At 37.4% G+C, this 13,590-nt stretch overlaps 1 protein-coding gene across 1 annotated transcript; it reads right to left on the bottom strand.

Moving 5' to 3' along the window:
- Positions 1 to 1,206: 1,206 nt before the first annotated feature.
- Positions 1,207 to 7,099, bottom strand: LOC131001525 (kinesin-like protein KIN-14R). Its single transcript, XM_057927927.1, has 19 exons — positions 6,685 to 7,099; positions 5,808 to 6,106; positions 5,546 to 5,717; positions 5,386 to 5,456; positions 5,101 to 5,284; positions 4,898 to 5,007; positions 4,694 to 4,793; positions 4,535 to 4,621; positions 4,287 to 4,463; positions 3,920 to 4,190; positions 3,664 to 3,825; positions 3,363 to 3,578; positions 3,228 to 3,265; positions 2,936 to 3,099; positions 2,578 to 2,829; positions 2,414 to 2,479; positions 2,190 to 2,264; positions 2,016 to 2,084; positions 1,207 to 1,926 (listed from the first exon to the last, which is right to left on the bottom strand). The coding sequence occupies exons 1-19, from the start codon at positions 6,899 to 6,901 to the stop codon at positions 1,453 to 1,455; spliced, it is 3,204 nt and encodes a 1,067-aa protein (XP_057783910.1). The 5' UTR covers positions 6,902 to 7,099; the 3' UTR covers positions 1,207 to 1,452.
- Between the last annotated feature and the right edge of the window lie 6,491 nt (positions 7,100 to 13,590).

Here is a 13,590-nt window from a genome sequence, read left to right as displayed (position 1 = left end):
TTATTATTTTCCTTGACTCATAAAAATTTAACCAAACACAGGAATTTAATATTTTGGAATCAGATTACTTTCCCAAGCCAGAATCCGTGCCAAACAAACATGCCCTTGGTACAAATGGGGACAATTCGTACTAGTTGTGACGCGTAGCAACCTGATATGACTAGTACGAATAGTCCTAACTTGTATCGGGTGTTCTAGAATATTGCACGACACGACTAGTACGAATTCATGCAAAGTGTGCTATATATTTATATTCGATAGACATATATACAAAGTTAAAATAAGAGCATTTAAGTTTTTTGACTAAAAATTATTGAATTTAAGTTTGTGGCTAATATTTAATTTTCATTATTGAGATTGTACATTCCGCACCATTAACACATAAATAAGATAATTAATAATAATAATAATAATAATAATAATAAATAAGACAAATAATAAGTACTATTAACCAACAAAATGGGTATTATCCAATAGATTCTTGGATGCAGCTTTTGACGGGAAATTATTACACCCAAACTTTGCTTTATTACATATAAGATCAAATCAAAATTTGCCTATACAGCGTATGAAAAAGAGTGGTTTCTTTAGAATGTAATGTGGACTTTCTTCTAGGCATGTGTTGAAAAAATAATGTGGACTTGACAGGTGACTTACACATAGAAGGAAAAATTGATGTAAAATTTATATAGTTTGGAGGAATGCTGATACGGTTCTACGTGGCAAAATACGTTCAACCAACTCAAATTACACCAATCATTATAAGGAAACGATATCATTTTGAGCTGAACAATATAATCAATAGAGAAAGCGCGATTAATGAAGAAATCTTGGAGCGCTATTTTCCTAGGATTATTGGGAGCGGTATTTAGGTCACTTTTTGAATATGATAAATTGGAATTGGAGGAAAGCTTTGATTTGATTAGAAATTGGGATTTTAAGGTTCGATTTAAATCTTAAAAATCGTGATTTTGCTTCTCTCAGTGATAATCTCATCGAATTTGAGAAATAATCCTAGATTACATGTCCATCTCTCATCCTCGTCCTCCAATTCCATCATCAGCCCATTTTTTTCATCTACTAAAATTTTCCAGTGAAATCGCCTCAACACTATTTGGGCCGCCTTTCTCCCTTTCATCAGAAAAGAGCAAATGGGGTCTAGGATTGAATTTACTTTATGCATATTTGTGTTCAACAATACATATATTTATATTTAACATAAAAATATGCTTACCCTTCTTACCATTAAATATCCTTTAAAGCTTAAAAAACAAGATCAAAAGCTTGGATACTAAATGATCACAACCCTGTACATATTATATAGTTCATGAAGAGGTTATATTTGGGGCCTCAATGGACAAGCCAACTATGCTGAACACACACACACACACACACGTACTACAGAGGTAGGCAGGAAGTTAATTAGAGCAGCAATGAGGCATTAGTTAGTCACTATCTGGTCCATATTCTTTTCTTGCTGTCCCTCTCCTTGATCCCCTGGACTGCATCTCTGGTTGTCTTGACACGAGCAACGGGCCTCTGCACCGTGACGGATGGTTTTGTCGCTCTTGAAGCTCCAGCAGCAGCAGCAGGTCTTGGTGGATCGGAACGCCTGCTTTTGTAGGCATGGTCGCTCACTGGAGGTGGAACTCCATTATTCTCAACTTCACTGTTTCTTGATAATCTCTTCTTTTTGACCTCATGGAAATGACCATTCTCCTTTACCGGAGCAGAGCCATTACTGCCTCTGCGGTTTGCTAGATTTAAACTTCTTAGAATGCGATGCTCAGCTTCGTTCGTCATCTCCTCTCTCACTGGTAGCTTGTTATCCACAGGAGTCGAATTTAATTGATTGGCGGATTCAGAGATCATTCTGGATGCTAGCTGCTGTTCTTGCTCTCTCAGTTTGTCTTCGAGTTCTTTAATCTGCAATAATCACATATAAATCATGTTAGCATAGCTGCTGTTCATGCATCACGGACTCGTTACAAGCTACGAATGTAATGAGTACCTACCTTTTGACGGAGGGAGAGACACTCCTCGTTTTCTTCCTGCTCTGTCAACTTTCTTTGGAGCTCTTTGACCTAAGATGATGATACAACATTTGTTATACACGTGATTTATCTTAAAAAAATATACCGCTTTGACGGATCACGCTTTTTTATTAATGCAATAACAAGTGCAGGAACCTTATGTTCAAGAGTTTGACAAGTGGACTCAGATTGTTGCATTTGCTCTGTCAGCTTCTTCTCAAGATCATTAACCTGCATAAAAATGACGATAAAAGTTACTGGAGTCCTCACATTTAGTAACAAAACGATAGTTTTATGGTGCAACGAAGTGAATAATCCTGAAGTAGATGAAAGACTGGTCAATAAATAACACTAAAAGTTGTCCGACAGTTGTAAATTACCTTCTTTTGGTATGTCGTAGAATGACTTTCATCTTGCTGTTTCAGCTTGTTCTCTAACTCCACGACCTTCAACAAACATGACAAAATCGATAGACAGATTAATTTTTCAAGATTTCCAAGCTTACTAGAGCTGGTTGGTATGCACATAAAAGTCAAATTCTTACCTTCTGTTGAAGTTTGGAACAAGATTCTTCTCTCCCTTTTAACTTCTCAGAAAGATGTGAAACCTGTTTCTCAGATTGGCAATGCAGTGATGCCTTCAACTCTACTTGGCCCTCTAACTCTTTTAGTTTTTCCAATTGGTTTTTGTAAAACTGATCCTTTCCTTTGGTTTTGCTCTCTAGGTTATGTAAATTTTCTTCAAGCCTTTTCAAAGTTTCGTCTTTGGACTTGCATTCCTGTCGTGCTTTATCAAGCTACATAAAGAAATAGAAGGATACAAAAAGGATGAGACCGATTCCAGATAATGTTCTCAATGCAAATATTCATTCCATAATAAATTTGATCTTGAATATGGCATACCATTGTTTTCATCCTCTGGAGCTCATTTGTATCAACTTGTTTTCTAGCAGGACCCAACTCGACCCCTCTAACTCGGGTGGCAAAATTAAGCGAACTCAAGGTCTCGCTTGAGTCTTGATCTGAGGGACTAATTTGTACAAACATCAATGTTTTTGAGTCACCACCTGCCAACATGAAAAATACATTATGTCAGGCTTAGGAGCCAATCAAGTTTACCTAATGAATCGTGCAATAAAATCGATCCTCGTAGCTCCGTGGAATTTATAAAATCTTAGGAGCCAATCAAGTTTACCTAATGAATCCTGCAATAAATGAGTCAGCTTTGAGTTCCTGAAAGTTGCAACAATTAGACACCAAAGTCAGGCTTCATATAAAGAGGTGTAATAACTCTGAGCAAAATGGAAAGGCTGTCTATTGCTTCATCAACCTGTATGGTACATGGCCGCTTTTATTTGCTAAGGCAAATATTACGTCTCCGAGAGCAGAAAGCGACCGATTAATGTTCTGAGCTTCTTTAAGCCGGTCACCTTGCACATCAGTTTTTGCAAGCCTCTCACTTCCTGCCAAGTCCACAAGCCAAAGTTTGCTTTTCATGCACTCTCCGGTGATTAGATTTTTGCTCCTTACCGTAATACAGAGCATGCTGAGAGAAAGAGAGAGAGAGAGAGTAGATGAGGCCATATGGATAACAGACAAGAAAGAAACTAAAAGGCTGCGAAAGGCGCTACCAGTGAGAGCGACTGCTGTGCTCGTTCACGTTATTCGATCCAACAGCCCGAGCACTACTTCCGGCTTGTAGAACATTCCATACTTGTTGGATATTTTCCACTTTGGCTTCAACAATTCCAGGGATATGATGAGATCCTTCAGAAGCTTGCTTTATCTCCAATCTAGAATTATTCCACAGTAGATAAGTTACTTGTATAACCACATTTCTTCAAAATTACTCTTTTTTTGAATGGAGACAAAGAAAAAACAAATTACTTCTTGGATGTTTCAATAGCAAGCAAATCCCTTATCTGCTCATTGTAAACTTCAAGCACACTAACTGAAATGCTGTAAGTATTTGTTTCAGTCCTCTCATTGGCAGTCTTAAACAATTCTTCCAGGGTCCGATAATTGACTCCCCGATTAGCCTCAGTACCCTCCATTGTGAATGTCTTGCCTGTTCCTGTTTGTCCATAGGCAAATATACAAACATTGTATCCATCTAAAACCGAAACCACCATGGGGGCAGCATCAGCAAAAACATCAACTGTTCAAAGAGAAAACAGGACTTGGTAAGAATTTTCATGTTTTCCTCCAAAACATTTTTCAGTATCAACCAAAAATTCTTATAGGAAGCACCCACCTTGATCATCTTTGGGAGTATAAACGCGATCAAACTTGAAAATCTTCTTGGTGGAGCCATTTACTACAATTCCAAGATCTCCATCCTTGGCAGCGTCGAAGTCCATTACTGATGCACACCCAGCTATGACCTCTGACTTGCTTAGGGGACGGCAACGACAAAATACCCTGATATTTCCTGATACACAGCTAATTCTTGAGAATATATTCAAATGTAAGATACAGGATAAAAGTTTGTCGCAAACTAACCTTTGGTCTCCTGCAATTGATTGTGGAGCTTCCGCCTCTTCATTTGCTCGTCATTGTACTTTACTTTGAGATCTTCACACTGTTCAACTGCATAACCACCCAGATTATGTTATATGCATATCTCCTGTGATAGATTATTTGTTTAGTTCTAAAACGTACCAAGTGCCTGAACTGCAAAAACCATTTTATTCAGGTCAGGAATGGAGTCTACACATTCATGCGCTTCACGAGAAAGCTCAGAATGCTCTTGTTTCATGATCTGTACAAAAGAAATATCAGCTTGCTTCATACAATGCAAACGAATTGTGTATGCAGGGACCATATGTATTTCTTCATTGTACTTATATGGAAATGACGGCACACCTTTACTTTCTGCTCGAAGTTGGCGATTGCCTCGGTCCAAGATTTCTGGTCATGCTCATATTTGCTTGCAAGGTCCCTAAGCTTCTCGGCTTGCTTTTCTAGAGTTTGATCTGCAGAAGATTTGACAAAATTGAATCATGGAATTTAGGGCCACGGATTACTGGAAGTTCACAAACGCAACAACTATTCTAACCAACTCTTACCTAGGGAATATGTTTGGAATGTCTTATTGTCAAGGTCCATCCTAACCTTTTGTAGTTGCTCGTTGGCAGCACTCCAAGACATCCAAGATTGATAACATTCGTCAGTCTTTTTCTTCAACGTATCTTTCAAATCTTGTATATCTTTCTCATATTTAGCTACTGATTTTGTTCGTAGAGCTTTTTTCTGCAATCTCCAAACAGTAATAACTATAAGTAGCAAGATATAAGTAAATGATGGCACTATATGTGAGCTAAAATCCACACGCGTGTTTATTCACAACATACCTGAGGTGAGGGATATTCTATCTGAGTAGAACAGTTCGTACAAATAAAGTAATCACGAGTCGGCTGAGGGACTGCAACCAATGACAAATGCTTGAACATTCATAGTTATTTTCTAAAGATTCGTGCCATATAGAATCATTGAGCTGTGGAGACGAAATACCTGAGCTCTTAGGTGCTCTCCTAACACAGATTCCACTAAGTATTGGGCTTCCAAATACCCCTTCAAACCTTAAATGAAGAATCCCATCATCCTTAACAGCAGCTCGAGCACCAACGACTTGCAAAGGTTTGTTGAAGCCAACAATTGAGAAGATATCAAACTCAGACAGAATCTGCATTGAGAATACCTCTGACTGTAAACTACAAGCACAAATAACCAACATGTTCTCGTGTAAAACAGTGAAAATCATAAGTTCACTTACCTTTTCATCTTGAATAAAAACATTAAACACCCTCATTCCTTTGGGACCACTGACGTTAATAATTTCAGAAAAATGGAGATCAATGAAATAATCTCCAGCCATAAGATTCTCAAAGCGGTAGCAGAAATTTCCCAATCGTGCAGATTGATAAATGAACGAACAGTCTCCACCCTCCAAGATGAAATCCTCTGTTAGAATTATATCTCCGCCTTCAAAAAAATTGTCTGCTGCAAATTCAACACCGGAGTCTGATTCCCTTGATGTCATGGAACCAGCATTGACAAAGAGCACAATTTCCTCTGATCAACAAAGAAATGAGGTTAAGTCAGAAACAACAAACAAAGTAGACTTACTAACAAAATAGCTACAACACATTTGCCTAACGCTTGGAACTAACAAGAGATTTTTGTAACTGATAAACCAACTTTTCATGAATTTTATATGAACCTTTTTTGAAAGAATGAAGAAAAATGAAAAATGAAGATAGCAAAAAACAGATTTACATCAACCTTCCAACACAAAACGAACAACAGTCATTTCTAGGTTATGCGCAATTGTTCTTTAAGAAAATCAATTCACGTGCCAAAGCCACAACCCCCATAGATCTACTTCAAAATCCACGCATCTTTTTAACTAACACATAACCTAGCATTGCTCCAGAAAGGGGGAAGAAGAAGAAGAAGATAGAAATAGAAAGAGAGAAATCTCTACAAAAGTTAAAGCGAAATAATCCCAACAATCTGTTGAAATCTCGAATTTATTACCACTGCAACGTAATAAATCATGAATGAATGTCTTCTTAGAACTTGTGATTATTTAAAGAAAATCACCCTCATCTTGATATCTTTGACTCTTCACAAACATCTAGAAAGCGTACCTGTAGGGCAAGGATCTGTGAAGCCACTCGGGATTAGTCTTGCACCAGAATCCCAAACCATTAAATCAGCCACAGACTCTTCCTTTTCGTCTTCTTCCATAGCCGAAGCTCCTGTTTCTTGATTCGAATTCTTCACCTGTTCCCAACCGAAACCGCTAGAAGAAATACGAATTTCTGGATTGTCATTGAATGGTTTGAAGTCGTAATTTTGTTCCATTCTTGAACTCGGGAATTGGGTTTTGCAATTTTCGGACAATCTTTTAGCTTGTGCAATGGGTTAGAAGAATGGAGAAAGAAAAACAGTAGCAACTTTTTTCTTTTTTGAGAAGGAAAAAATGGTTGCCTCCTTTCTGCAATTTGAGTGCTCGTTGTGTGTGTTTTCGGAGCGTTTGGCGTTTGAAATTTGGATTTCACTCTGTTTCAAAATCAAATTATATGACCGTTACTCTGAGCTTCCCTCTCTGGAAAAATTGGTAATTGGTGCGATTAACTGAAATGCAGGGACCGAATAGCAATTAACTAGTACGTACATAAAAAAGTTTGGCAAATAAAATCACAAACTATTTCGAATTTGCAATTTTAACGCGATTTTTGAAGTGTGACGAATTAAATCATCACCTTTTCAATTTTTGCAATTCCGTTCCCCCAATTTTTTTCCGATCGCCAAAATATTGAATTGGAACTTACGGAGATTAGTAAAGACGAAGTCATTTTTGTGAGGTCTAAACGACGCCATTTTATATAATTTCAATTAAAAAATTTCTCCAATTTATAAAGGGATCATATCCTATATTTACACCATAATTTTCAATATTTAGTAATATTATTGTAAACGACGTCGTAACATGAATATTACGTGGAGAACTAATTCACATAAACTCAAACTCAACCATACGACGATCGAAAAAATTTGGGGAGAAGAAATTGCAAAAATTGAAAAGGTGGTGATTTTATTTGCCAAAACCCTTTAAAAATGGGTAATTGTCGATAGTTTTTTGTGTGTCACCATTAATTTCATTATTCCATCCGTCCCATTATTCATAGCACGTGTCTTTTTGGCACCGACATTAAGGAGAGATCAATTAAAATAAATGTGCTTGTTTAGTTGTTTGTTCGAAAATTTCTTTTTTGTACTTAATTTAACTAAAGTAAGTCTTTTCTTTTTCCCTTTAACTTAACATTTTTTATTTTTTATTCAAATTTTTTATTTATTGTATTTTCAAAAATAAAACAATAAAAATTTAAAAAATGAAATAAATTAAGTGTCTGATTTTTTGTTCAGATTTGTTTATTTTCTATACATAATTCTTTATTATATTTTCCTTTAACTAAGGCAATATCCATTTAACAAGCAAAGCTGTACCAGATTCTAAATTTTTTACACATATCGAAAACACTGAAAAAACTGAGGGAAAAAATTAGGCGGCAAAATGAAACAAGAACTGAAACTCTGAAATTTCATTTCAATAGTGTGAAATTTTCAAACTTTCCCACGCTTACAACAGCTGAAATCCTTTAAATACATGAGGCTACCTCATTCTATTCATTCATTTCAAAATATGCACTAAGTCTCTACACTACATCAGTTTTTACAACTACAAAAAAAAAAAGAGATATTTCTTAATACCCAAAATGAGAAGAAATTATCTTTCTTCTTTTGAAAGAGCTTCAATTATCTAGCTTCAATGCATCATATGTTCAGTTTCAACTTAGTTCATCATCACACCATCATATTCAGACACCAAAGATTACCAACAAACCCTAAACTTGTGAGCAATAAAGATCGGACTCAAACAAGCATTAAATCACATAATTTCACAAAATTGGACAAGCATAGCGAGCAATTTTCATCATTTCGAACCAAAAATTTGACAATTCCCACTGTCCTTTCGCATACATCAACAATTCAAAACTAGAGATGCACGGATCTCACATATTCAAAGTCACACACAGAGATTCATAAATCTCACAAATTCAAAGCCATACAAAGAGATTCACAGGTCTCACATATTCACAGCCACTAAAAGATATTCACAAATCTCAGTCATAAAAATCGAAGAAAAGTCAAGATTCACAGTTAACAAAAGAGATAAAAAGATCTCATTAAGTATAAAACGAGGGTAGAAAGTGCTTCTTCATCATGGCCACCGAATCCCTAACAAACATGTCCTCACTACATAAAAAAAAGGCCTATTACCGGCGGCATTTTCCGTCGGTAATAGGGACACAGCGGCCGAAAAATTCATTACCGGCGGTGTTATCGACAGGGAGTTGCCACCGGCGACTTCCTCGTCAGTAAGTCAATTACCGGCAGCGACCGGACACTGCCGGTAATTAACAGCGCCTACGCCGGCCGCCAGTATCTCTGCCGTTGAACGGCGGAGAATTACCGACGGCAAGACGCCGTTGCTAATTAGCAGCGGCGCCACCCCCGCCAGTAATGTTCACCGGACGGCGGTGGCCCTCTCGCCGGACTTGCCGTAATATTACCAGTGGCTCAAAGCCGCCGCTAATTAACGGCGACGTCTTGCCATCGATAATATTTTTTAATTAATTTATTTATTTTATTTATTTCATTGTATATCCACAATTTATTTCCGTATTTATACAATATTGCATAAGTTAGACGAACTTCACAGTCGGTCACCCATCTTAGTTGTGCTCTAAGTCAAGCACGCTTAACCTTGAAGTTTTTTTTCGAGTGGTCACCAGTACAGAACACTCGTATTATTGATATATCTAGTACATATTAATTCATTTAAAGGCTATATACAATATCATATATTCATAACTTTAGAATATGTCAAGATTATATCTAAGAGATGTTAATTACAGATCGGTCTCGTTTCCGTCCTTATTTTTATGTCGGAAAAATATTTATTTATTAAATTATTATTAATATTTTTTTAAATCAATCTAGTTTATACACCATAAGTGTTTTAATTTTGTAACTATAATGTATTTTGAATTTATTTGTTTACGTCCTTATTTTTATATCGAAAAAATATTTATTTATTATTTTTTAATAATTTTTTTATCAATCTAGTTTATACACCACAAGTATTTTAATTTGGTAATTGGAATGTATTTTGAATTCATTTGCATACACTAAATGTAATGTTGTTTCAAAACATGAAATAAATAGTTCAATAAAACATAAATGTAAAAATAAAGTGCCAAGTGTAATGTTGTTCCAAAACATAAAATAAGTAGTTCAACAAAATATAAATATATAAAAGTCAAGACGATGGACCGGGGATCAGAGACCTAATCATCGTCATGATGAGTAGGGGATGGAGGTAGCTGACCCGTCTGCCTCATATACTGCTCCATCATAGCCATCCGCTCTAGGAATTCCGCTCGTTCTGCAGCCATGTTCTCTTCCGCCTTCTGCAGCCGCTCCTCCAGCGTAGAGATCTGTGTCTCATACAGCTGCTGAGACATCCCAAAAGCGTCAGTGCTGCGAGTAGACCCCCTCTACTAATCTGGCTCCGACCGGCACTTCCAGTGCCGTAGAGCCGTGACCTATCTGGCTGTACGACCTCCAAGTAGATCTCATCTAGTCTCAACAGCAATGCGACGAATCTCCGCCTAATTCATACATAACAATGCATAATTGTTAGAAAATAAATACATTCCCTCGGTGATAGAAAAGTTCCATCTGAGCACATGTGGAGGCGGATGGATGTGCTATAGTTATGTGCATCCTGGGAGAGATCAGTCTCCAAGCTTTGTTCATGCATGTATATAAGATAAATAAGTTATATTATATATATATTATTTATGAACTTATTTGATAATTACTAACTAGACTATGCTGCAGGATATGAGTGGACTGAGACCCTCCCACGTGCCTGCTGATCCATGTACCGACCCCATCAGGCTCGGTTCGCACGTGCTCGCGCGGAAACGGCCTCAACATCCTCCCGCCTCCAATATGTCTGGAGCCCTGTCCAGAATTCTCCAGACATCCAGAAGGGTCTATCCATTTCCCACCCTGTGTCCCTACTCACCTTGAGCTGTCTCTTATAGTCGCTCATCATGTCGGAGTACCTCTTGCTGGCTTTTTGCTCCCACATCGCTCTTACCTCAGGCTTTTCCTCAGGCGACCAAGCAAACTCTTTCTGTTGAAAGAAATAGTTAATTTAATATATACTCCCTCCGTCCACGAAATAAAGGCCTACTTGCCTTTTTGGGATGTCCACAAAAACAAGGCCTACTTTCTACTTTCTATTTTTGGAAAGTTTTTATTCATATTTAATTGGTGGGTCCCTTTCTCCACTATACTTTTTCTCCACTCAACTAATAAACAATACATTAATTGGTGGGTCCCTTTCTCCACTCAACTAATAAACAATACATTTTGTGGGACCCTTTCTCCACTCAACTAATAAAAATACACTTTTTCTTAAAACCCGTGTTTTGGCATGTAGGCCTTTATTTCGTGGACGGAGGGAGTAACATTTTAACAATATATAATGATAAATTTATATGTACTAACAATTCAATTCATAATTAATTATACTATTAATTAAAATTAATCTAACATTAATTTATAAACAAATAAATTCATAATTAATCTAACATTAATTTATAAACTAACAAATTCATAATTAATCATACTATTAATTAAAATTAATCTAACATAATAATAAATAAACAAATAAATAAAACGAGGCAAACGAAAGCGTACGGGGGTAGTAGGCGGCGGAGGAGTGTCGTCAAGGTAGTGCCGAAGAAGCGTCGTCGAAATAAGACGAGAAAGAGAGAACGAGTGAGATATGTGAAAGAGAGAGAGAGAGAGAGGACTTGGGTGGCTGGGCGGTGGCCGGACGGCCGGGGGGAGGAGGGAGATGGGGTGCACTAGGGGGATTGCGGCGGAGAATGGAGTAGAAGGGGGGAGCGCGACCTAATTTTACTCAGCAATTACCGGCGGCATTTTACCGTCGGTAATTGTAGACACGTGTCTCCATTGCCGGCGGCATTAGTAGACGCCGTCGCTATTTATTTATATTAATAAATTAATTAATAAAAAATATAAATAATTAATATCAACATGTCGCCATCGCTAATTAGCGGCGGTGCCTCAGCCGCCAGTAATTGATCAGTATAATGTAAAAAATGGATCGCCGTTTTTGCCGCCGGCAATTGCGCGTTTTTTTGTAGTGTCTCCTAGTGTTCCTCACAAAGAAGAGAAGGTACATCATTAGAAATCGATGGTTCAACCTTAGGGTGAAGTGGAGACGACGGTAGATCGTCAATTTGCCTCAAAGGGCGAAGAGGGCGGCGAAATAGAGGCTTTTTACTTACAATCGGAAAATATTGAAGCCTCTGGTCTCTGCAAGACCGGAGCCAGGCCTTCCATCTCTGAGATCCATCTCTCGTCGGACTCCTCGGTCTAAAACTCCACCTCTAGCTCCATAAAATCGATATCCGGCACTTAATCTTCAAAAGAAAATGGATCTTCGGTGTCGAGCACTATGATGCCGCTCAAATCGTGGGAATCTTCCCATGGAAATTTCATCATTGCGGTGGGAGAGAGAGACTGGCACGATGGGAGGAATTCAGAGAGAGGCTGCTCCGGCTAGAGAGAGAGACCGGTGGCAGACCTTCAATTTCTAGGGTTTTCTAGAGAGAGAGATATGGTGTGGCGCTCTAGTAAGAAGAGAATGGAAAGTAAAGATTTTTTATTTTTAGCGGATGTGGTAGTTTAGGCTTAAAAACTATAGAGTTAAATTAAGAACTTAATGATGCCCTAATTTTAGCCCAATATGGAAACAAGTTATGTTACGTGGGACGACCTAAAAAGGAATACGTGTCATGAATAATGGGATGGAGGGAGTATTTAATAACAATTAATTATAAAAAATAATAAAAAATATTAGCATACATCAAATCTAATTAATCTTTATCATGAAAAATTGAAGTTTTAAAATTTGGATACCTTAATTATTGTGGTCGATTTTGACCACAACAAATTAAACTAATAAATTGAAAGAAAAATAATGAGAACCGGTGAGAAACAAGAATTTAACTGAGGAATGAACAAGATTTGAAAAGAATCTTTGAAGCCCGAGTTTCTCGATCGAAAACTGTGGTTGAATTCCAATAACATGAACGGAGCCGACGACTATAATTGGTAACACAAAGGTATATTGGAGAACAAATGTGAAACAAGAAGAATAAGACAAGTAAAGAGTAGTGCATGAAATCTAGATTTACATTTCTGGAGAGTGTTTATAATGTGAGTTATAAAACTAGAATAATATATGTGTACAAAGAGAAGGAAACTACAATTTACAATTTATAGATAATTATAAACTAAGTGTGTTGTCATCTTTTCTCCACTCCATTCGCTTGCGCACTAATCGTAAACTCGCCCTTACGCAGGTTCACGTGTAGCGTGCTTAGTGATGATGTCAGCCTAATTCGTTACGCCAAGATCCTTTAGATAACAGTAGAGTTTGCCTCATTCTGGTAGGGTTGTCACAGGTCAGGGTTGAAATATGGCCTAAGTCAATCTCTCTGGCTTATCGCTCATTTTGATCAGTGCTATTTGAAAATAGGTCAACACTCATTCATTTACCTCAATGTTGACTCATTAGTGGTTGTCTTATCCCATTATCGTGAGATTGTTATTGACTTCCCTTATCAGAGCTGATTTGCACGGAATATCTCAAGCTCTTCAAGGAACTATAAAGTACTATATATTACTCCATCTATCCCACCAAAAGTGAGTCGTATTCCTTTTTGGGTTGTCCCAACGAAAGTGAGTCGTAAGGATATGATAGGCTAGGTGAGAGTGTGTTCGTAACGAATTGACAATTGGGGGCACATCTCATTAATCAACGGCCTGTAACCAATCACACACAAGCACAATAAATAACTTTACCTCAATGAAAAAAA

Source organism: Salvia miltiorrhiza, chromosome 8, assembly GCF_028751815.1.
Source record: "Salvia miltiorrhiza cultivar Shanhuang (shh) chromosome 8, IMPLAD_Smil_shh, whole genome shotgun sequence".
Taxonomy (NCBI): domain Eukaryota; kingdom Viridiplantae; phylum Streptophyta; class Magnoliopsida; order Lamiales; family Lamiaceae; genus Salvia; species Salvia miltiorrhiza.
This window is presented reverse-complemented; position numbering and strand designations above follow the sequence as displayed.